The following is a 24,633-nucleotide window of genomic DNA, read 5'->3' as shown; positions in this document are numbered from 1 at the left end:
TGCTGCAAGCGGACACGAAGCGCATGGCACACCCTAAGTATCCTCTTCAGTTTTGGGCTGCTGCTGACACTAAAACGGCGGGTGTGGCCATATTGTGCAGGGCTGGCTTCAGGCGGGGGGGACACTAAGCCTTTTAGGGGTAGAGATGGGCGTTTCCTTAAAGTTAAGGTACACATGGGGAGGCGTCAGTTCACTTTATGTAATATATATGCACCCAACCAGATGCAGGATAGATACCTCCAGACACTTCTGCGGGAGCAGATGCCATGTGGTGACCCGTCCTTGGTACTGGGAGGGGACTTTAACTTAGTTTGGGTTCCGGACATGGACAGTAGCGACGCCTCATTCAGCAGAACCGGGGCTATGTCCTCTGCGTTGCACACACAGATTACGGAGCTGGGGTTGATTGACGCATGGCGCTACCACTGCCCGGGGCTGAGGGACTATTCATTTTATTCTCACGCCCACCGGTCATACTCCTGCATAGATTTCTTATTTACCTCGCTTGATCTGGTGCGGGACACGCTGGGAGCCTCCATGTCAGACATTTCGCTCATGTTGAGCTGCTCTTGCAGGACCCGCCCATATGCCCTACTCGGGAGGCACGTTGGTGTTTGCCACCGAGTATCCTCTGAGATGCCACTGACGTTGAAGGCATTCAGGAGCCCATAGATTCTTATTTTAATAGTATTGACATCCCGGAGTCACCCTTCCCTGTGGTATGGGACGCCTTCAAGGCCACGATCCGGGGCCATATCACCTCCCTAGCGATCGCGCGGCGACGCATAGCCTGTAAATTGGAAGTTAGCCTGACGAAGGACATAAAAAGTGCTGAGATCCAGGATCTGGAGCGTTCGTCACTAGAGTCCAGAAGGAGGCTTGCCAACCTAAGAGGGCAGCTCAGGCTTCTAAGCACCAACAAGGCAGAACACTTTCTGCTGGCACTGAAGCAGAGATACTTTGAGGGAGGAGACAAGGTGGTACACCTGCTGGCGAGGAGGTTGAGAGCGCGTGCGGCTAGGGCCCACATAGCTAATGTCCAGCTCCTGGATGGGAACAGGGCTGTCTCAGAGAGGGACAAACGCGAGGCTTTCAAGGGCTACTACACCGCCCTGTATCGGAGGGAGACCCCCCGCCAGACGCAATTGCGGCTGTCCTTGTCAATTACGAGGGGACACCGCTGCCCCCAGTGTGCGCGGCGGAGCTGGAGGATCCCATCCTCGAGAAGGAGATAACGACAGCAATCAGAGATCTCCCTTTGGGGAAAACACCAGGGCAGGATGGCCTACCCCTGTCCTTTTATCGCACGTTCCAGACCCAGCTTAGACCTTACCTTCTGAGACTGTTCAACTCTTTCACAGATACAGAGGGACCATCCTCCGACATGGGTATGGTGGAGATCGCGTTGATACCGAAGCCTGGAAAAGACCCCACAATGTGTGCATCCTATCGCCCTACAGCTTTACTGAATACTGACCTTAAAATCTATACTAAGTTCCTCGCCAAACGCCTGCACCCCTATATGCCGGGGCTTGTGGACCCAGACCAGGCCGGCTTTATCCGGGACCGGCAGGGAGCGGACAATGTGCGCAAGCTTGCACATCTTGTGGGGAAGGTGCATCATTGGAAAATCCCGGCCTGCCTTCTGTCGCTAGACGCAGAGAAGGCCTTCGACCAGGTGGACTGGACCTTCCTTCGGGCGATACTTCACAAATTTGGACTGGGCCCGCAGATGATTACAAGGATCATGGCCCCGTATGTAGGGCCGCAGGCCAGAATTCGGGTCAATGGCCATCTTACGCCGCCGTTACCTATCCATAGGGGCACAAGACAGGGGTGCCCTCTATCGCCCCTGCTGTTTGCCCTCGCAGTAGAGCCTCTCGCAGAGATGATACGCCAAGAGCCAGATATCCACTGCGTTATTCATGGTGGGTGGGACAATAAGGTGGCAGTTTTTTATGGATGACCTGATACTAACTCTTACACGTCCGCAGGAGTCTCTCCCGGCCCTGCACAGGGTCCTCTGCCTCTATGAGAGGGTTTCTGGTCTCAAGATCAACCATGACAAGTCTTGGGCCCTTAACCTCACCATCCCCAAGGAGGAGATACCCTCTTTGAAAGACGCAGCACCCTATCAGTGGGCTGAGCACCATATCCGCTACCTAGGCCTTCTTCTGACCCTCTCTTTGGACGCATGGTCATCGGTAAACTAGCGGAAATGTCGAAAAACGGTCCTAGAGGACCTACGGAGGTGGAAGCCTCTGATGTTGCCGTGGTTGGGTAGACTCCACGCCGTTAAGATGTCAATCCTTCCCAAAATCCTGTATGTATTTCAATGTCTCCCCACTCCGATCCCGCTTCACTGTATACAGGGTTTGCAACGTGAGCTCACGTCCTTCATATGGGGCGGAAAACGGTCCAGCCTGCCCCAACCTAGTGCACTATTACTGGGCCTCTCACCTCCGCTTTGTGGTGGAGTGGGAAGTGCGAAAGAGCGAGAAAGGATGGTCACATATGGATCGAGCAGTAACGGGGCGAACCATCTGGGACCTAGCATGGTTACACCGGACGGCCCGCTCTAAAAATGCTTACATGGCGGTGCCCACGAGGACGGTCTTAGACATATGGGACAGCGTAGCCGTGTCCAAGGGACTTACCACGTTTCCATCCCCGCATACCCCCATAGTGGGGAACCCACACTTCCCACCGGCCTATCAATCTCGAGCATTTGACAAATGGACACAAGGAGATTGCAGGGTGATTTGCCACCTATATGAAGGGGGCACACTCAAAACCTTTGACCCCTGTCGGGAGGAGTTTTGAGTACCATCGGAGGCAAGACTGCAATATGCGCAGTTGCGACACTGGGTCTCTGAAGGGGAAATGTACCAGGCAGCCACACACAATTTCACCCCTTTCGAGAAGCTGGCGCGCTCCCTTGGGAGATTAAAGGGGCTGATCTCCCAGATCTACCACATCCTACAACACCCGCCGACTGTGCCCTCTCACCCATACCAACTGGCGGTCGGCGCGGACATTGAGCCCTCGCAGTGGGACAGACTTTGGAGAGATATTCCCAAGATATATCGGAGCATCCCGCAAAGGGAAAGTGCTTACAAACTCCTGACCCAGTGGTACTACACGCCCCTGCGGCTCCATAAGATGTTCCCCACGGTCTCTCCCTTGTGCTGGAGGTGTCAGTCTGCATCCGGGGATTTTATCCATGTTTGGTGGGCGTGCCCGATCCTGACTGTCTTTTGCAAGGAGGTTCTCAGCCACATTAGAGGGGTGCTGGGGTTCCCCCTGCCTGAAGCCGTGAGCACAATCCTACTTGGTATCAGACCTGCCACCTTTAAGGCACTCACCCGCAGCGATTGGATCCTGGCGCTCCAAATGCTGGGGGCGGCCAAGCAGCTTACAGCCCTATACTGAAAGAGAACCGAAGCCCCACCTATAGCAGTCTGGTTTGTACGGCTTTGGCATGTCATAGCGATGGAACTTCTCACAGCACGACTGCAAGCACGCGACATGCGTTTTGGGGCGGTTTGGCGGCCCCTAGTGTGATACCTCTGCTCCATAGAACACGTGCGCCACATGCCTACCAAGCTCAGAAGAACCCTGCGCCTCTTTGACGACGCTGTCGCCCCTCCAGACCCCGACAGACTACTCCCTTAGACATCCTCTATGACGCTAGAGTTACCTGGGGCGTCTTCTCCCCGCTGACCCCCCCCCATGGCGCACGCACACTCTGCCTTCACTGTTCTCTTTATATCTCCCACCTCTCCTATTCTGCTTTCATTTTCTACTCTCCTTTTCTCTGCTTTTAGACTCTACACATGTTTACTGAGCCACGTTGGGCTGCCCTTAAGTGTTGGGCCAGTTGCCCGGTAGTCAATTGCCAATGGACCTGTGATCTGGGTTATCTACACGCCAAATGGATACAACAGCTTATGTCATGCCACGCGGCCGCCCCGTGGGGTTGTAGGCAAGGCGCTGTGTAAATTTGTTTTTTTGTGCAAGCCCTCTGGCCCTAACGCTGTTTTCCTTCGCCGCCGGCCCTTGTCTAGGGTTGTAGGCTTAACGCTGTGTTTAAATGACCCTGTTATGAGTGTTAACTCTTAAAAATAAAACAGACTTGAAACAAAGGCTTGTCAAAGGCAAAAAAAAATGTCGCAAACAGGCAGAAGCTTGTTCTTCATCCAGCTTTCCTATTTCTGTGACTTAATCCTTGTACAAATACGAAGTATTTACAATCACATTTCATTTCAGAGATCATTCAAAGCCTGCCTTTTTCCATCACAGAATAACAGGATTCAGAAGACCTACTATATAAAAAGGAAGGTAGCTATACACAAATGGATCTACTCTCACACTCTCCACGATAGGCCATGCTATTTGCAAAGTATTATATAGCAAAACAAATTTGAGGCATCTCTTTGATGCTAATTCACCTCACCCAAACGTCTCCCAGGCAGAACATAATATATCCAAATTCCTTCAAACCACATACACAGGAATCTGATGTGCATCACAGCACTTTTTGTCTTTGTAATGGGTATGAAGTATATGCACATTCTGCAAAACAACACAATATAGTCAAAGCTAATGCAATTTAAGCACATCAACGTGGCTTGTATTCACAGATGAGGCTTCATATATTCCCAGTCTGATCAGAGTTTTGCCTGAGATGTGGGGGCAGCCCGGCCTCCCTTATACCTATGACTGGTCCCACCCAAGAATAGTCCCCTATTGGACCACAGTGGTGGACGAGCTACAGGGCGTGATGGTGCTGGATAGGTGACAGCTACGATAAAGCACTGTTTGCTGGAGCTCATACCTACACTTACGAGGGGACAAAAGATGAGGAACAGATTTGCACTGCTGGGCATTCTACTGGGTAAGGAGCGTCGGAGAGTTATTCGCTGTCTCTCCCCCGCGAGCCACAACTCCCCCTCCTGGGAGGTGGATGTGAATGAATGGGCTTTTGCTGAGCTACAGAGTCATTGTCAGCTGAGAGTGGAGGAGCATGGGAGGGGAACCTTGATATTTGGCAGGGTATGCTTGAGAAATTCATACAGGCCCAAGGAGTTATATTCTGAGTTCAGGTGAGGAGCCCAACTAACCTACTCCCTTGAAGGACTGCTGGAGGAGGGACAGGAATGTCAGGATAGCGAAGCCTGAAGGGAGGGATGCAAGACTTTATTTATTTATAGTTTATTTTACTTATCTCTCCTGCTTTGAGGCCTTCACCAGCGCCAGCTTAATTGCACTTATTGTTTGCCTCCTATGCAGCTTCCCTATGCCTTGACTCATAAAAAATACACTGATTATAATGTATGAAGTTGTATTCTGCTGAAAACCATATCTCATAATTCGATTTTGCAACACATCTGTAAAGATTCTAAAATGTGAACCTACAATCTGCGTCTCATGTCCTATATGTAGACGCGGAAGTGCAGAGTTCCTTTATTTTAATTGGTACTGACCTGGAGTAAATGAATTATGTTCTATAGTTGAATCCTTGTGTTGTAGCTCTTTCACAAACTCTTTTTTTAGTCTATGGACATAAAACCCAACACTCCTTCTCGATAATGTCATACATGAGACCCCCAGGAATATGTCTTTTACATGCACGTTTCACTTTTACCTCATCAAGTGTGGTCTCCTATGAGGATATGAGTTTCTTACCTCCCACCCCTAGACAGGTTTAGCTCCATCCCTTGTATGCTCTAATCACACTTTTTAATGCTTTTCCTCCTCTTTGCTTCATCTAAATTTGAAATTTTCCCTTCATTGCTGTGCTGAGTCTGCAATCACCGGGGATGTCACATCCAGACCTTGGCAGCGCATATTGGAGGCAGTTATGGTAGGAGTTTATATGAGAGTCTCTATAGATTTTTCGAGTGCATCTAAGCAGCACAGATGAAAGCAGGGTGAAACTTCAACATCCAATAATTACTCGAGTATTAATCTGGAATGAAATATATGTAGCACTTGAATTCAAGAGAGGTCGATCACTGAGGAATCAATTCTTAGCTGGTCAATCCCAGGTACAGGCACTTTGAAATCGTGCTTTACAAGCTTCTCTGCTGGTTTGCAGATCATGCACAGCAGTTAACTTGCTTATTTTTAATATACTTGATAACACCTCGAAGGCTACTGGAGGTACTCTGTGCTCCAGTGTGTGCACTTGAGTGGTAAATAGTAAACATTTCTTTTCAAAGGGGTCTTTGAACTAGAGTCCTCCAACAGGACTTGCTGATCAATAACATGGCAATGCAGTGCAGTGGTAATAGCTTTAAAGCAAGGTAATGTCACAGTATTTAGGGCCAGATGTAGGACACCAAATACCGGTCGGTAACGGCCGATTTCGGCCGTTACTGACCGGTATTTGGTGTTTGAGATGTAGGGGCCTTTAAATTTACCGAATTAGTAAATTTACCGATTCGGTAAAATACCGAATCGGTAAATTTACCGAATCAGTAAATCTATATGTAGGTGGCACTAAAAACAGTGCCACAGGCCCTTAAGAATTCGTTATTTACCACCAAATACTATTTGATGGTAAATAACGAATTCCTGTGTACATGCACATCTGTGCATCTACACCTGTGCCATGTGGCACACATACTGCCTGAATCAGGGGTGCAACAGGGTGTCAAAGTGACACCCTGTTCCCCTTGACAATTCAGTAATTTTACCGATTCGGTAATTACCGAATCGGTATTTGCCATTGATTCCTATGGGCCTCAAGGCCCATAGGAATCAATGGCAAATACCGATTTGGTAATTACTGAATCGGTAAATACCGAATCCTACCGATTCGGTATTTTTTACTGAATTTTTACCCACATCTCTTTGCCCGAATCTAAAATACCGAATCGGTAAACTTCGGTATTTTAAAGACGGTAAACGAGATTTACCTACATCTGGCCCTTAGTGATTTGCACGTATTGGTGGGAAATAATCAGTGTGCATTTATTTATTGGTGGCAAACTCTGCATTTTCCTTGAGCTGTTTTCTGGTATTCATGGAATAGTGGTGATCCGATATTACCTTGAGTTGTCAAGATAATATATGGAAATTATTGGAGCACAGCGGCTAAAATGTTCAGTAACCAGGCATTTGTACTGCTTTGCTCTATGGCCAACAAACTGGAGAAAAGGACGTGATGGGCCAAACGTTTATTGCCAACAATTAAAAAAGATGTGTGACTCCACATTAGAAATCCCTCTTTGGAAGATGTGCTTTAGGGATTCCTCACAAATTGTAATTGTTTAGCAAGTGTCTCGATGTTTTGCGAATTAAATCCATGTGCAAAACACTGAAAACGTTAATCTCCAGAGTTGGGCTTGTAAACCATTCACAAAAGGGAAGAGGTTCCCAGGTGATCCCTTCCCCTTTAGGAATAAAAAAAATGTTCGGGAGGAAGCAGGGGTCCAGGGCATCACTACCATCTCTTTAACAAACATTTTTAAAAAGCAATTATTTTTAAACGCAGCTCTGTATCCTTTATGGAAAACAGTCTTTAAAAAAAAAAAAAAAGTTTGATGCAATTACAAACATGAAATCACAAACAAGCAAACGCAGACATAAATGGCATCCAATCAGAATGAGACACAATTTGCAAATTAAATCATTGATATTCATGAGATAGGTCGGATAGCAAACCTCTCAGAATTGGACAGTTCTGAACCAACCTATTTGTATTTAGGTTGATTCACAAAATTTCTCGCTGTTCGCAAAAATATGGGCTGCAAATTGTATGCAATATTTTGCTACCAGTGTTTTGTACATCAGGCTCCTAGGGGCACATGCATCCAGCATTTTTTCTTCGAAAATGGTCCGATTTGCAGAATCGGCGCATTTGCGAACACAAAAAATGCTTTTCAGATGCATGAAACCCCATTTTGTGATTCGATAACCTGTTCCAAATACACAAAATGGGTTTGCGATTTGCTATTAGGAAGGGGTGTGTTTATGGCGGGCGTTCCCAATACCAAATCGCATCGGTATGTAGGAATGTTTTGCAACCAAAATGCAGTCGCAAAACATTTACATTTTACTACCTACTTCAAGTAGGTGGTAACCCATTCGCAAATGGGAAGGGGTCCCCAAGAGACCCACTTCTCCTCTGTGAATGTTTGTAAAAGCATTTTTTAAGAACAGACAGTGAGAAAACGTTTAATTTTTATTTTTGTAAAGTATCCCATTTTCCTTTAGTGAAAACGGGTTGCTTTACAAAAAAAAAGATTGCTTTATTTCAAAGCAATCACGGACATGGTGGTCTGCTGACCCCAGTAGGCCACCATCCCTGGGATTTTTGCAATTCCTAATGCGTCGCAAATTGCGACCTACCTCATTAATATCCATGAGGTAGGTCATTTGCGATCCCCAAGGAATCACAGAAAGTGTTCAACACACTTTCATGCATGCTGTTTAGCGATTTCCTAAAAGCGAAGCGCAAGGATTGCTCAGTGAGGTTGCTTTTGTCTGTATGATTACTTAACTTTACACTGGTATGGCACGTCAAGGGATGTATGACATCACAACGCATGCTTTTACATTGCATGCTTTTACATCGCAAGTTTTACAATGCATGCCTTTACAACGCATAGTGTTGAGGGGTGCTGGATAGTGAATAGTTTAATTTACTATTCCAACTCCAATCCCCGTGGATAGTAGGGAAGGTGTTGGATAGTAAATTAAATCTAATCCCTATCCTAGAGCGCCCCCCCAGTGCAATGCGTTGTAATGGTTTGCGTTGTAAAAGTTTCGATGTAAAAGCACTGCGTGGTAAAAGTTGCGTTGTAAAGGATGTTTCCTCACGTCAAGGAATTATATACACCAGGGTGCATATTATGGGATTCTTGCAGTGAATAGGAACTATACTGTGCCTCTCTCCCCATCGCCCTTAAATCCCCACCTGTTATATAAATGCTGTACAAGTAATAAAATAAGACAAATAGGTAAAAAATTATTTCAGAAGCATACGATCTGATGTTATAGTTTGTTTTTAAGAGTTCATGTTCCAGATATTTAATGCTGTCCTTTTACTTTTAAGTATTACATGAATTACAAATGTTTAGCCGCAAATTTAACATAAGTGTCTGTAAAGCAGTGCGATGACGAAATTAATTGTGCAGGAAAGGGTGCATTGTCTAACTTTTGTCTTTTCCTTTTCAATTAAAATTCAAGGTCAGTGAAGGTCTTACAAACACCCATTTCCAAGTGAAAAACGCGGTTTCGCAGCCACACATTATGAAGCACTATAGTGCCACTTGAAAGGCTCTAAAGTCTGCAGAGGCACTGTTCCAGGTTTCTAGGATTCTTGACATTAGAAAGAGCTCATGACATTACAACATCAACAACTTGCAATTTTTGGTGTGAAATCTCTTTTTTTTGCAGTATTCCTGTGATTGTGCTCCTCTTGGTCAAAATGCAGAGCTTATACGATTAAATACTCTCGTCTTCAAAAGTAAATCAATGCCCAGGGAGCACCTATTTTTTTTAGAAAAACGCAGAAAAAAGAAATGGTGTGCAGTATCACAGAGTAGAAAGAAACTTTCGCTCACCTGTTCACCACAAGGTCTGGTGCGAAGATGAGCTGACCAGGATGATCGATGGAGCGCCACATTAGACCGACCATCAACACCTCCAACCAACAGCTCTCAAGTAACCGCACTTGATCATACAGACTGAGCTCGATGAAACCTTAAAGAATGGAAAAGACTGTGTCGGATAAGTTTGTCGTAAAGAGCATAAATGTTTACGGTGCCCTTAGGCAGTAGAGCTTGCTGGTAATCTTCAACTAATCCCTGATTTGTTATGTTATCTTATGTTATGTTAAACAAATTTGTAAGGCGCAACTAACACCATTAGGTTTCTTGATTTGCAGAGTGCATAGTGGATCCAGTGATTGAATAATTAATTGATACTAAACAGTCCCAAGCGATTTTTAAAAAACTTTGTTTAGCTTTTGGCAGAAACAATACAATGTTACTTCTAATGCATCGACTATTTGCACCTTCGATTCTACAGTCTCTAATAGCTTAACAATCAATTTTCTTAGTGCTGAACAAAGAAAAAGTCACATGGATTTTTCTGAGAGTAGATATACAATTAATTCAAGTGGACTTTCATGGAAGAGGATGTTTAAAGTTCAGTCAGTACCATAGTGAGTAAGTAAAGGTGAGTTCATTAGCAAGACATTAGCAACTTACTTAGAATAAATCAAGAGAAGTATTCCTGCTGTTAGGATCAAAGGGGTGCACAACCAGCATTTGCACCTCTGAGGTTTGTCTATTGGCGTAATTTTGAAAGGATGTCCAAATTCTCTCAATTAGTGATAATTTATCGTTCACCATTACTATCAATCTGGCTGCGGCGTTCTGGATGGTTTGGAGTTTGTGTAGAAGGGTTCTGTTTATACCGGCGCATAGGGCATTGCCATAGTCCAGTCTGCTGGTTATGAGTGTGTGGGTGACAGTTCTTCTGCATTTGGGGGGGAATCCACTTGAAGATCTTGTAGAGGATGCGTAGGCAGTTGAAACTGGTGGAGGCGACGGCGTTGATCTGGTGGTTCATGGAGCGGGAGGAGTTGAGGATGATGCTGAGGTTTTGTACATGGTCTGTGGGGGTGGGTGGGCTGCTGAAGGCAGCGAGCCACCATGTGTTGTCCCAGGCGGAGGGGAAGGTTCTGAGGATGAGGACCTCTGTTTTCTCAGAGTTGAGCTTCAAACAGCTGTCTTTCATCCAGGCTGCCACAATCTTCATTACTTCTTGGGCTTCTTTGTGAATGAGAGGATGAGCTGGGTGTCGTTAGCATAGGATACCATGCTGAGCCCATGCTGTCTGACAATGGCAGCTAGGGGGGCCATGTAGATGTTGAAGAGCGTGGGGCTGAGCGTTGATCCTTGGGGTACTCCGCAGATGATATTGGTGGATTCGGAGAGGAAGGGAGGGAGTCTGATCCTCTGGGTTTGGCCGGAGAGGAAGGATTGTATCCAGTCGAGGGCAGTTCCTTGTATCCCTGCGTCGTGAATTCTGGCTGCGAGTATGCGATGTGAGATGGTGTCGAGGGCTGCGGAGAGGTCCAGAAGGATGAGGGCCGCCGTGTGTCCCGGGTCAAGTAGAATGCGTATGTCATCTGTTGCGGCAAGAAGGGCGGTCTCAGTGCTGTGGTTGCTGTGGAATCCAAACAGGGAGGCATCCAGGATGGAGTTCTCTTCGATGAAGGCAGTCAGTTGGGTGTTTTCGAGTCTCTCTGTGACTTTGGCAGGAAAGGGGAGGAGAGAGATGGGCCGATAGTTTTTCAGGTCCGATGGGTCGGCCGTTGGTTTCTTGAGGAGGGGTTTAATCTCCGCCTGCTTCCACTTGTCTTGGAAGTTGCAGGACCTGAAGGAGGCGTTGAGGGTCTGTCCTAGTTCGGGAGCGATGGCAGTGGTGGCCCAGTGGAATATGTGCGGTGGGCAGGGGTCCGTTAGGGCATACTCGTAATATCTTTATTTTGAGATACCTTTAAGCATGGGTAAATTTTGCGAATCTGGCGTTCGTGAATTTGCGTATTTGCGAACTCGCAATCCGCAAAATCCGTGAATTCTCGCGAATTTGCGGATTTTTTTTTGTGTTCGCAAGGGTTTCTGCCAGTTCGCGAGGGTTTTGTACCAGTTCGCAATTGCGAACTTACTTGTCGGCTCGCAACGGTCGCGACTTTGTTGTTTCTACGTCTGGTTCATCATCACAGGTTCACAGCACCCTCTGTTTCACCACTGCCTCCCTCTGATTCACCCATGCCACCCTCTGGTACATCACTGCCACCCTCTGATTCATCACTGTAGATTATGGGGGATAAAAGCAAGCACACCTGCCCTGCTTCAACTGACATGAATTAATTTGGGGTTGATTAATGCGTCACTGAATTTAAACTTCCTGTCTGGCACCTGCTTCCTTATCTGTAATTTGCTTTCTGTTGCAGTGCAATTTTTTTTCCCAGGACCTTTGTGGCCTACTTGTAGCTATTCTATGAGCCTGCTGTGAGGGTCAGAGCAGGGTCATAGAACTCTACAGGGAATGGTTACTAATGATGACTTTGAACTTTTGCACCTGCTGAGTGCTTTCAGTTTTGCAAAACTCGTTTTTCTGCAGAACAGCAACTGTAATGCCCCAAACAAACGTAGGCAACTGAACTCTGGAGGGGCCCCCTCAGGAAGCACTACAGGGAATGGTTACTAATGATGAGTGAACTTTTGCACCTGCTGAGTGCTTTAAGTTTTGCAAAACTCGTTTTTCTGCAGAACAGCAACTGTAATGCCCCAAACAAACTTACTTGTGAAAGTTGATTTCTAATCCAAAAGTGATCCAAAGAAAGTCAAAAAGGCCTCAAATCCAAAAAAGTGCAGGCAAATGTCAACCTGAGGAGTTATTCTGATAAAAATCATCATTTATGCTGCTTGCTGGTGGATTTCTTGTGGAGAATTGCAAATTTTGTAATTTCGCGAGTGCGAGATTGTTGCTGCCCGCCGCATCTACATGTTCGCAATTGCGAACTCTCGCAATGGGTCGCCAAACTCAGGTGGGATCTCGCAGCAAGATCCAAAATGGCGCAGCACTCGCAAAATATCGAGAAAAACAACTCGGCAAACGCTGAATGACGGTAAGTGAACGCCGCAATATTGTATCACCAAGAAAAAAAATCCGCTGCGTGCGAATTTGCGGATTTTCGGTAAATTCGCGAGAGTTTGCGGATTGCGAATTTACCAAAAATCCGCAAAATCCGCGAGCGGAACGGATTTTTCGCCCATGCTTAGATACCTTCTTAAAATAAGTCTGGATGTATCTATACCTCCAAAACATGAGGTAGAGGTATCCTCTATCACTGCACCCTTTATGGCATATTTCAAAGCTCCCATATATGGCTTTACAGGAAGTGTCACAGGAGGCCCTTACATGTTTAAAGTCTAATTTGCACCTTGGTTTGTGATCAGACAAGGACACCCATGTAAGAATTGTCATTCACTGTGTTGCTTATGTATATATGTTTATGCAAGGAGCTCTGCGCCCACCATCATATGAGATTCTATAAAGTATTACATTAGCTACTTGAGTGGATTTGTTGTAAAATATACAATTCCAAATCTTCATCTGTATATTTCTCACTGAATCTATTTGGATAGCTCTAGGTAAAGGCTTGGCCAGGTATAGGGATCTAGGTACAACATTGATATTTCTCCCTATTAATGACATTTGAAGTTTTACCCATCTGTATAGGTCCTTATATAATCTCCTCCAGTGCTTTTGCTGCCCCATACCCAGGGACTTTCTAGAGTTGACTTTAAAATCTACCACAGCAAGGACCTTTGGTAATTCTTCTAACAGTGCTGGGAAAGGAGTAGATAGATTTATTAAAAAGCGAAGTATGTCACCTACAAATAGTGCCAATTTTATTTGACCTTTTGTGGCAAGCTTATAACCTATCTGTCCTCCATTACATTTTGCATGAAAGATTCCATAGTCAACACAAATACAGAAGGTAAAAATGGACACCCTTGTCTCGTTGCTGTGGACAGGACATTTCGATCTGATAGTCTGGACCTCACTGTTATGTTCTGAACGTTAAGAAGAATTCCAGTGGGCTTAGTGAAGGGTAAAGTGAGGTTTGGAATGTTCTTGAGGATAGCATTGAGGAGTATTCCGGGGCAGCTGGTAGCAACAGCTGAGCTGACACAACATGTACGGGTACTCCTGTATTAATTAAACTTACCTTTTCAACCTGAGAGCTGTGTATGCCGTCATCATTTAACTAAAATCACTAAACCTTTTGTTGGTGACGAGTGAGAGCCAGAGCTGCCATTACTAGGATGACCCATGCAAAATTTAGAAAGACTGAAACCGCAAATGACATTCAATCTTAATCCACCACCTCCATTTTTAGAATGTCTGTGTGAACCAACTGTGTCTTGGAGGAACTAGTTTGATGCATTCCAAACATATCTTGGGGCAATAGGTGCTTCAAGGTTCCAATAATCCAGAAAGAAGTGCCTGCTTTAAACACTTGCGATTTGAAAGGTGTGCAATTTTCAAACATCTACCAGAAATTGAGGTTACAAATGAGGAACCAGTGAATGAGTACACAGAAACCATCACAAAGTTGGAAAAAGCATTTGATGTCCAATTAAGCATTTTTGTGCTACAACATAAATTCTTATTGAGAAAACAATTCAATGGAGAGGGTGTGAATGCACATGTACCTGCAGCTTAGGAGATTAGTCACAGATTGCAATTTTGAAAACTTTACAGATCAGCTAGTACAAGATCAATTCATCTGTCACTGTATCAATAAAGCCATCCAGAAGAAGCTCTTATCATTAAACAATCTGTTATTTGAAGAAACTTTGAGGATTACATCACAAATGTCAGTTTAGGAGCTTGAGGAAAAAAACTGAAGTAGTGGAGAACGTTCGTCTAAAGAGTAAAATCACTTCAAATGAGTGCACATGAATAAGGAAGTATCAAGAACAGCTAAGGCATTTTTCAAACAAACCATGTTTGTTTTAGATGTGGGAATATACAGCACTTTAAGTCAGAGAAAAAAATGTTCAGCCAAAAATGTGGTTTGCAGCAAATGTGGTAAGGTGGGACATTTTTAAAAAGTTTGCCAAAGTAAATTGATCCCAATAAAGAATAGCACCAATGGTTGTTGCAAATCTAACTGGTGATGATCATGATACACATCTAGAGAAGATATAGAATGGTATCCGGTATATTGCGTTGGTGGATGGGGATGAAGTTTGCATCAGGGATCCATCAGAGTGCCATGATCCTTATGTGGAGGTACTAGTGGGTAATAGCTCTATCAAGCTTTTTGGTTGATTCTGGTGCAAGAATCACAAAGGTGTCAAGAAGTTTTTGATGAATTGTGACCCAGAAGAATCCTGGAACCACCGGATCTTGCTCCAGTTTTGTATGAAAGGAGACATTTATCAGGGTATTTTGAGAAGACTTTAGTCTTCAAGAGCCAAAAGATTTTTGGCAAAGTCTATGTAGCAGTCAAAGGAATAAACATGTCTTCAGAATTGTTCTGAGACCTGGCACAAAAGACCAAAGGCCTGAATATGAGTTTGGTGGTCTTGTAGCGGGCCACCATACCAGAGCCACCTGCCCAACAGATTACGAGTCATTTCGTGGTCTGACGGGCAGGGGGCGGGGCAGTCCTGCGGCAGTGCAGGTCAAAGGCTCATATGTGAGCCTTTGAAAGGCACCATCGAAGGAGCACCAAAGCAATTCCCTCCACATCATGGACTTTGCAATCAATGCCATGCAGGAACTGAGGTGCATTCACACAGGGGGGCACACCATGTGCCTTCCTGCATGCACTACCATGCATAAGGGCACCAGGGGGCCCTGTAGGGCTCTCTTACTTTCCTGACCACCACACTTTTCATGGTGAGATCAGAACCATGAAAAGTGTGGAGATCAGGAAAGTCATAATATGCTTGGCGGTGCTGCAGCTGCTCCAGCAGCATATTACTGGCCCAGACCACCACGCCAATGCAGAGGGATCACGGATCCCCAGCAGTTGTGGCAGTCCGACTGCCAAAGTTGTAACACGGTGGTCAGACCTCTGGTGCGGCAGTAGCTGCCACGCCACCCTGAGTTTGGCGCTCCTATGGCCCTCTAAACTCAAAATTAGGCTCCGAGTGTCTGTGGTCACAGGAGATTCAGCTGGTGACATCAGTATCAGATATCCGAAAAACATTTTCAGGCAAGTTGGGCACTATAAAGGGGTTCAGCATAAAATTAAGGTCAAGCAAGATGCAATCCTCACTAAGCACAAAATGCAAAATGTCCCATTTTCTGCAAGGGAGGATTGGGAAAAAGTTAAAGAAATTACGTGTCAGTGGCATCATTGCACTCATATAGTCATTGTTATAGTTATCTCCCCTGGTAGTGGCTTGTAAGAAAAATGGTGAATTGAGGGTCTGCGTTGATTTGCGGGGCCTAACAGTGCCATTTGGGTTGATTTGCACCCACGCCCTAGGAATATCAACTTGTTGACAATAATGGCAGGAGCAAGTTGTTTTACAAAACTTGATTTAGCATCTGCCTTTCACAGGGTTGTTTTGGAACCTGAGTCAAGACATCTCATACCTTTTGTGTCACCAACCGGTACATTTCATTATTGCCGGATGCCTTTCGGTTTGGCCTCTGCAGCATCCATTTTCAGCAGATCATGTATCATCTGCTCAAGTATATAAAAGGTGTAGTTACCTTTCAGGATGACAATTTGTTTTTGTGTTAACAAAAATTAGGAACATGATACAATATTAGACCAAGTGTTGCTTCTCCCACAGGAAAGGGGAGTTGTGCTAAAATTGAGAAATACGAAATTGCCAAGACAAGGGTTGAATATCTGGGACATGTGGTTTTAGGTAATGACATTGAGTGAAGACTAGGTCTATTAAATGTCATCATCAATGCAAAGCCACCAGCTGACAAGTTGGATTTGAAATTGTTCATGGAAATGTGAGAATTTTATTATCGCTTTATCCCTGACTATGCATCTCATATCCAACCTTTGACCAATCTGTTGAAGAAAATGCAATATTGAACTGGGACACCATGTGCAAAAAGTAATTTGAAAGGGTTAAGAAAGAACTAGTCAGCTCAAGGGTGTTGAGGCTATTTGACCCAAGGTTACAATGTTCCATAATGTTTGATGCCTCCAAATGGTGATTAGAGGAATTCTCACACAACTAGATGGTAAGGATGAGAACAATATCTGCTATACATCTCGAGTTTTGAGGGAGTCAAACCCACTATTCCACAAGTATTATTGGCTTGTTGGTTGGTGATTCAAAAGTTTGAATCATATGAGTGGGAAACTAAGTTTACGATTGTGACTATCATAAACCATTAGTTGTCATTCTTTCTGGGGCTAACATAAAGGAGCTGATCCCTAGGATTGCTAGGATCACAGTAAAATTGTTGCAATATCAATTTGACATAAAGCACATCAAAGGTGCAAATAATGCTTGGGCTGATTTTTTGTCAAGGTTTCCAGCCTCAGATGGAAATCCACAAGACAAAAGTGAGGGTGTTGCTGAGGATTGTCTTATTGCTTCAATGGATTTAGAGTAAATTTGCCCAGTGTCCAAGGATGACAGAAAATCACAGTTTGCTCAAGATGAGGTTTTAAAACTGGTTATATTTATGTGAAAGGAGAGTGGCCACAAGAGAGATCATTAGAGTTACCAGTTACCATGTCAGCCTTTTTGGAACAAACATGATGAATTGTCTATAGTGGATGGTTTTCTTTTGAGAAGAGATAAATTGATCTAACCGTAAGATATCAGAGTTAGGCTAATCCAAATGGGTCATTATGGATTTTTAGGAAAGACCGTTACTAAGCGCAACATCAGACAGATGTTGTGGTGGCCATCCATGGATAAAGAGATCTACAATGTTGTAGAAAGGTGTGTGGTGTGTTCAATTGCAGAAAAGAGGTTGGTTGTCAGGAAGCCTACATTGCAACCAATTGAGTGTCCTTCAAAAGCCTGGGAGAAAATTGGCATTGATTTTGCCAGCCCATTCAACTGCTTACCAAACTATCTACATTATGCATTGGTAGTAGCGGATCTCTATTCAAAATGGCCTGACATAAAATTAATTCCAGTGCCCAGTACTAAGGCTGTTATAATTTGTTTAAATGAAATTATTCTTAGAGAAAGTTTCCCCAGGTTCCTAACATCAGAAAATGGGGTTCAGTTTTTGAGTGGGAAGATGGAGAAGTTTCTGAAAGCAGGTGACATCAAGCATCTCAGGACATCACTCTACCATCCCCAAACAAACACCCAACAAAGTTTTAAACTAGTTTGTGCAATGGGCGGTGGCAAACAGATATGTTGTTTTGAATGCTGTACACTCTATGTTAAGCTTTTATAGAACAAGTCCCCATTCCATCACTTAAGTGTCCCTTTTTGAACTCTTGCTGTGAAGAAGCCGTCCACACTAGATTTGTCCCAGTTGCATGAGCAGATGTGTCAAGTTTGTTTTTAATTCTAGTTTTGATGATCTTAGAAAAGTTTTTCACATCACTATTTCAAAGGATGACTGCGCTATATGAATGACAAGACTCTGGGTCTTTATTCGGTTTCAGTATTAGAGTGAGGATTGATTTAATCATACGTGAAGTCACAGTTCCAGACTCTGAAATGGAGTTGAACAGTTTGGTCAGTGGGGAGATGAATATATCAATACATTCCTTATAAAAGGAGTTCAAGAGCCCATCTAGGCCCACCACCTTGTTATTAGGAAGTAATATAGTGGCCAGATGCACCTCTCCTTCAGATATTGGGGTTTTAAGCTCCTTTCAAAATCATGGGTGGGATTGCAGGAAAGTGTTCTTCCTGTAGTGAAGGATTCCTAATTTGCATCATACATGCACATACAGAAGCAAGTACAGGGTTTTATGTATCTTGGTCCAATGTCTGACCAACATTAATTGTATCTTATCCTGCTCCTATATAGTTCCCAGTCTGTGCTTTACTGATTTTATACACCAATAATTTATCTTCATTGTCATCATTTTAGTATTATGTCTGTTTGATAGCTAGTAGTTTACAAGCAGCCTCTTTGTCTAAGGGCTTCTAGTTCTTTTCTAGACCGTCAGCATATAGTCATTACTTTTGTGTTCAGATTCAGGTCTACTAATTTTGTGCTATTACTTCACCTCTCATCACAGCTTTTGTTTCAGCCTGCATCATAGCCCAGGGCATACCCTCAGTATCATTTTCTGACAAGTAATTGGTTAATACTTCTCAAAGAGGGCCGCTCAACTATAGACCATTGCCTTGGTTTATGGGCAATAGCAAAAAAGGCAATGGAAGTGTGAGGAAATCTGTTCTGCTGATTTGTTGATTTCCCAGCTGCCTTTGACTCGGTAGACCTTAGTCTGCTGTGGACTATGCTGGCAAAGCTTGGAATCAACATGACGGTACTTTCATTAATTCAGAAAATCCATTCTCAGAACTGGGCCAGAGTAATCTTGGATACAATTGGAACTTTATCTAAGAAAATTCAGATAAAGAATGTATTGTGCCAGGGCTATGTTTTGGCCCCACTGTTAGTTTCTTTGTTCCTTTCTGACTTACCAATTAAGGCTGGTGGATTAATCCCTAAAATGGGGGGGGACCCATATATCATATCCACTATACGCCGATGATCTAGTGATAACAGACATGACAGAGCGGGGTTTGCAAAACAAATTGGACAGTTTTTACGATTATTGCTTAAAAATACGTCTCACGGTTAATTTGGAAAAGACTAAAATAATGGTGTTGGGTAAAAGAAAGAGCTCCTTTTACTGGAAGCTGGGTGAGGTTAAAATTGAAGAAGTGGACAAATATAAATACTTGGGTATGTGGTTCGATTGCAAGTAAAATTTGGAGGGACCACATAGAGTCATTAAAATCAAAGGCTCCGTCTTCAGTATAGGGGTTCAAACAATTTAAGCAGAAGTATGGTGGACCCTCCATGCAGCCCATATTATCAGCTTTTAATGCAATGGTTCGCCCACAATTCCAATACGGTTCAGAGGTTTTATCCTTGGGTGGTAAATTGGATTGAAATCTAGAGGAGGGTAAACATGTGAAACAGCTCCTTACTCTTTCCCTGTCAACTATGACACAGGTTGTGAGAGTGGAATGTCATCTCACAGCCTGGAATTTTCAGAGAATGCAAACACAATTGAATGTTTGGCAGAGATTGAATAGAGAAGGATCCCCCAAAATATCAAATCTTTGCAAAAAGGAAAGAGGAAAGTGAACCTAATTGGGCATCCCAAGTTAGACATGAACTAGATAAGCTATGCGTTAAACTTTCATTAGAACGAGGTCAACGGAAAGCAGGGCAGCAGACCCCTAAGCAGGAACTACGTGATATCACTAACATTAAGGCCTTTGAGCAAAATCGTCCACCCAATTTTTGGTAAACGGGTGGACTAATGATCAGATGTTCTCCTACATCGAGGCCATGCCAAACTCAAAGTTTCGAAATGCAGTATTGAAAGTCAGAATCGGTCTGAATCCTTGCAATGCTGATTGGAAGATGAAATCGGCAATGACGAATGAACAGGGTCTGTGCACATGTGGTTTACAAGTAAAATGCAGGGGTCCACATATTTTGTTGGATTGTTTGTGGTTCCAGAAAGAATGGAAAGAACTTTTAAAACCTCTTTTTATTGCCTATAAAATTGATAATAGGGACCAAGCACTTAGCCTATAGACAAACATGAGATTTTTAAATGTGACATGTGCAATAGGAAGAGTTTTAATTGCAATACAGGAATCACTGAATGAATTGATAATATAATCTGAATTGGACTTGGGGTAAATATATTCTGAACTGGACTTGAGGTAGCAATATGATGACCTGGGAACATTTCTGTTCATTGGAGGCCTGTATGTGTGTGGGAATGTATATTTAATGTACAAGTGACCCTTTCTTCATATGGCAAATGGCAATTAATTAAGATCGTTTTATAGAGTGGCACAGATTCCTTTTCATATTTTATTACTATTTTATTGAATTTTATACAGCCTTTGCAGCAGCAATGTTTGTGCAATTTGTATTTTAACTGTATGGTGTAGTGTAATATCTTTCTTTTTATAGCTTTATGCCGAATAAAAAAATATTATTAACAACAATACTTCTCAAACATTAGCCAGAGACGCTTATATCTAGTGTTTTGACTGTCTCTGTCGAAGTAGATGATATTAGGAAATAATCCGTTAGTGAGTAGGCTCTATGAACATTAGAATTGAACCTGAAGTCCCTGCCTCATGCATATGTAGTTCATGATATGTCAGTAAATTCAAATCTGTAATCCTTGCTGCTATTGATAGTGGGTCATTGATAGTAGCCATTAATCTAATGCCAGAGATTATCTACTTAATGTCATATCCAGCACTATGCTAAAGTTCCTCCAATCACTAATCCAATGCTAGTGAATCAAGCAATTGTAGGGAATAATTATGAATAGAGTGTTTCTTTGTTGTCAGTATGACCATAAATTGAATTACTGTATGGAGCTTGCTTGAGGCCTAGTACCCTTCCCTCTCAATCTTTATGCATAATTTTGCAGGGAAAAGCCTAACTTTTAACCTCTGCATGTCCTGTGCTAATATATGTGTGTATTGATGAAGTACAACATCTCCCACTTTTGTATGCTGCCATTTTATAAGTGCTTTTGGGGGAATCTAGGCCTGTGTATTAAGATTCTAAAAGTTGTTTCAGAGCCTGTTGGCCAATATGGCAGAAGCTTAACTTCATGTCTCTGCTGCAACCCACTACTATCCCCTACTATCCTACATCATTATACTCGTTAGGGGCTTGGAGACATAATAAAAAGTGGTTGTCTTCCCTCACATATTGATTAGCTAATGGAAGGGAACTTCTTTGACTGAAAAGGGAGCGGTAAGGCAAGCATATCCCAGGGACTCCCTCTGAGCATGCAAGTACAAGATGGCAGCCATAAGAAGGAGTCATGAGCGAGCCAACGGTAGGAGTCAGCAAGGTTGGAATCCTTTTGATGTCCCTGACGAGGGGGGAGATTCACTTTAATTAACCAGATACAATGCTATTTACTGTTCAAGAATACACAGGACAAGAGGAAGTTCCTGGTTCAGGCCACTTGGATAAATCAGGTGAAAAAAACAGAAGGGCTGGAGGTGGAGTTAGGAAATTAGTTAATATTTATTTGTAATACTTCCTGCATCCAATGTGCATCCTACACAATTGTTAGGGTTGAACTGAACAATCTAATGAATTTAAGGCACTGGTACTATTCAAAAAGAGTAATAAAACAACAAAATAGTGGGTCAAAGAGAAAGGACAGAGACGCAGTTGCTCTCTGGTGTGCAATGGTACTTTTGCACACAACACAACTCCTGCCCCCAAGTCTGTAAAATTTCTTAAGAATTTAAGGCCCTCTATTGTGACAATACTCCCTATTTAGTGGACGTCCATTTGGATTTATATGAACATTGAATGTCTTCGCTTGGTCTCCATGGTAATCCAATTAAAATGCTTTAAACAAATTGGAGTGTCTCCCCAGAATATAGGTCCTTCATTAGGAGTTTAGCAGCAGGATATTATATCATGTAGCAAGTAAACAGTGGCAAAACCTGTAAGAAACTTACAGCCAGATTCATGAAAACCAGTTTTTTATGAAACCCATTCTGCGAATTCTAAATTGCGATTAATACCGAATCGCAATTTAGAATTCGCAGAATGGGTTTCATTAAAAACTGCGATAAAATAAAGCGAATCGCAACCGGCCGCAAAAGGCGATAGCGATTCTCCAAAATCTCAGAAAAATCGCTAAATCCGTCCCATTCCGTGTAGGAATAGCGATCTCGCAATTTGCAAAAGGGTTTTACATACTATTCCGCTCCACACCAAACCTGTGTAAGATTGGACTACTTTTTCGTTTCAAGTACAGTTCTTTCGGACTCAAAGATAGAAAGACTCCCGCGGATCCTCAGATCCTGTGGACTTTTGAAAGAGGGCTTCTACAAGAAGATAAATATGTGGAACATATGAAAAAATGGATTAGGGAATTTTTTTAGATCAACAGGGGTAGTGCTATTACAGGGGTAGTTTGGGATGCCTTTAAGGCGGGGGTCCGGGGGGAGACGTTGAGCTTTAATTCTTTTAAATGAAAGCAGGAGCAATTGCGGAATATAGAAATAGCGGGGGCAGTACTTAAGGCTGAGGAGGAGTTGGAGAAGTGTGTCATGACTGGAACCCCATTAGATACTGTTATGATAGAACTCCTGAAAGCTAAAGGGGAGGCAGAGGGAGATATTGCTAGAAAAGCTGCGAAAATATATACGACAAAAAGAGAGAGATGTCATGAATTCAGTGAGACAGTAGGGAGAACTCTGGCTATACGAACAAGGCAACAAGAAGCGTCGGGCACTGTGAGGGAGATCAGGGATACCGCAGGCAGGATTCATACTGATTCAGAGGAAATAAGGGAGGTTTTCAGAACCTTTTATGAGAAATTGTATGATGAACCAACGAGGGGAGATATCCGGGGAATCAGAGATTACTTACAGGAGATTCCGGTAGTTAAGTTCACGGAGGAGGAGGCAGAAGGTTTGGAAGAGGTTTTGCATGTAGAAGAAATCAAAAATGCTATCTTGAACCTCCCCTCAGGGAAAGCTGCGGGCCCTGATCAAATCCCAATAGAGTTTTATAGAGTGTTCTGGGACACCCTAGAAGGGGATATAATTAAGACAATGCAGCAGGCACAGATAGGTGAATCTATTCCTGGATCATGGGGGGGTGCGGAAATCACGATAATTTTGAAAAAAGGGAAGCCTCCGGAAGAACCTGGATCATATAGGCCCATCACCCCAATACGGATACTAAGGTATTTTCTAAAGCGCTAGCAACAAGATATGCTAGGATAATAGATAAGGTGGTGAGCAAGAGTCAGCATGGCTTTATACCTGGAAGGGGCACTACCCACCACACACGTAAGGTGATAACTCTATTTGATGCCATAGCAGTCTCAGGGGACCCAATGGCGGTTATGCTGTGAGATGCAGAAAAAGCATTTGATTGGGTCTCCTGGGACTACCTCTGGCACGTAATGGAAAGATCAGGTGTTAAAAAGCGATTTGTTAAAGCAATCCAGGCACTATATGTAGATCCAGTGGCTTCTGTACGAGTGAATGCGGGGTCCACAGGACAATTTCGGATAAAGAGAGGTACGAGACAGGGATGCCCCTGCTCACCACTTTTATTCGCCATGTATATGGATCCACTGATCCGTAGAATAGAGATGTGTGAGCTAGTAACGCCATTGCCTACACGTATTGGCCATTGTAAGATACTAGCATACGCCGACGACGTTGCAGTGATCACACCGACCCCTATGGAGGCTATTGTCCAAGTTGAAATTGAGGCCCTGAGGTTTGGGCAGATTTCGGGCTACAAACTAAATACGGCCAAGACACAGATAATTAAAAACTGTCATACTATCTGTACAGATAGCCGAGTGGTCCAGGCAGGAACATACTTAGGGGTGACTATCTCGGCGGATCTAGATAGCTTAGTAGAAAAGAATATAACACCTCTAATCAATAAAGTGCGGAAGGACTTGGATAGATTGGATAATCTGCATCTTTCTATTGTGGGGTGGACGAATGTCGTAAAGATGTTGGTTTTACCCAAGTTTTTATATTTTTTTAGAGCAATACCCCTATTATTTGAGGCCAAGCTGTTTAAGAACATCGAACATTTGATCAATAGATTCATTTAGGCAAAGGGGAAAACTAGGAGGGCACTCAGGTTTATGACACTTCCACGGGAGAGGGGAGGGTGGGCACTGCCAGATTTAAAGCTATATTATTGGGCAGCAGCTTTACAATATATGGTAGGCTTGGTGGGGGGGCAGAGTCTGAAGGCTGGAGTGAGCTTGGCTCATTGGCGATATATGGTCTAGTTTTGGGACCAGAAGCTGAGAATGTACTTTTAAAATATACGGAGCCTAGCTATTTCAAAAGGACACGGTTTAAGACGCTCATTGCGGCTTATACAGTTTGGAAAGCTTTCGCTAAAAGG

At 43.6% G+C, this 24,633-nt stretch overlaps 1 protein-coding gene across 1 annotated transcript in view; it reads right to left on the bottom strand.

The window, feature by feature from the left end:
* ESR2 (estrogen receptor 2) overlaps positions 1-24,633 on the bottom strand; it is an 826,997-nt gene that overhangs the window by 280,094 nt on the left and 522,270 nt on the right. Inside the window, exon 6 of the mRNA XM_086936664.1 lies at positions 9,576-9,714. Coding sequence (XP_086792790.1) covers positions 9,576-9,714 — 139 coding nt within the window. The remainder of the gene's footprint in view (positions 1-9,575; positions 9,715-24,633) is intronic.

Source organism: Lissotriton vulgaris, chromosome 9 (genome assembly GCF_964263255.1).
Source record: "Lissotriton vulgaris chromosome 9, aLisVul1.2, whole genome shotgun sequence".
Taxonomy (NCBI): Eukaryota; Metazoa; Chordata; class Amphibia; order Caudata; family Salamandridae; genus Lissotriton; species Lissotriton vulgaris.
Note: the sequence above shows the minus strand (reverse complement) of the source record. Positions and strands in the feature narration are given on the sequence as shown.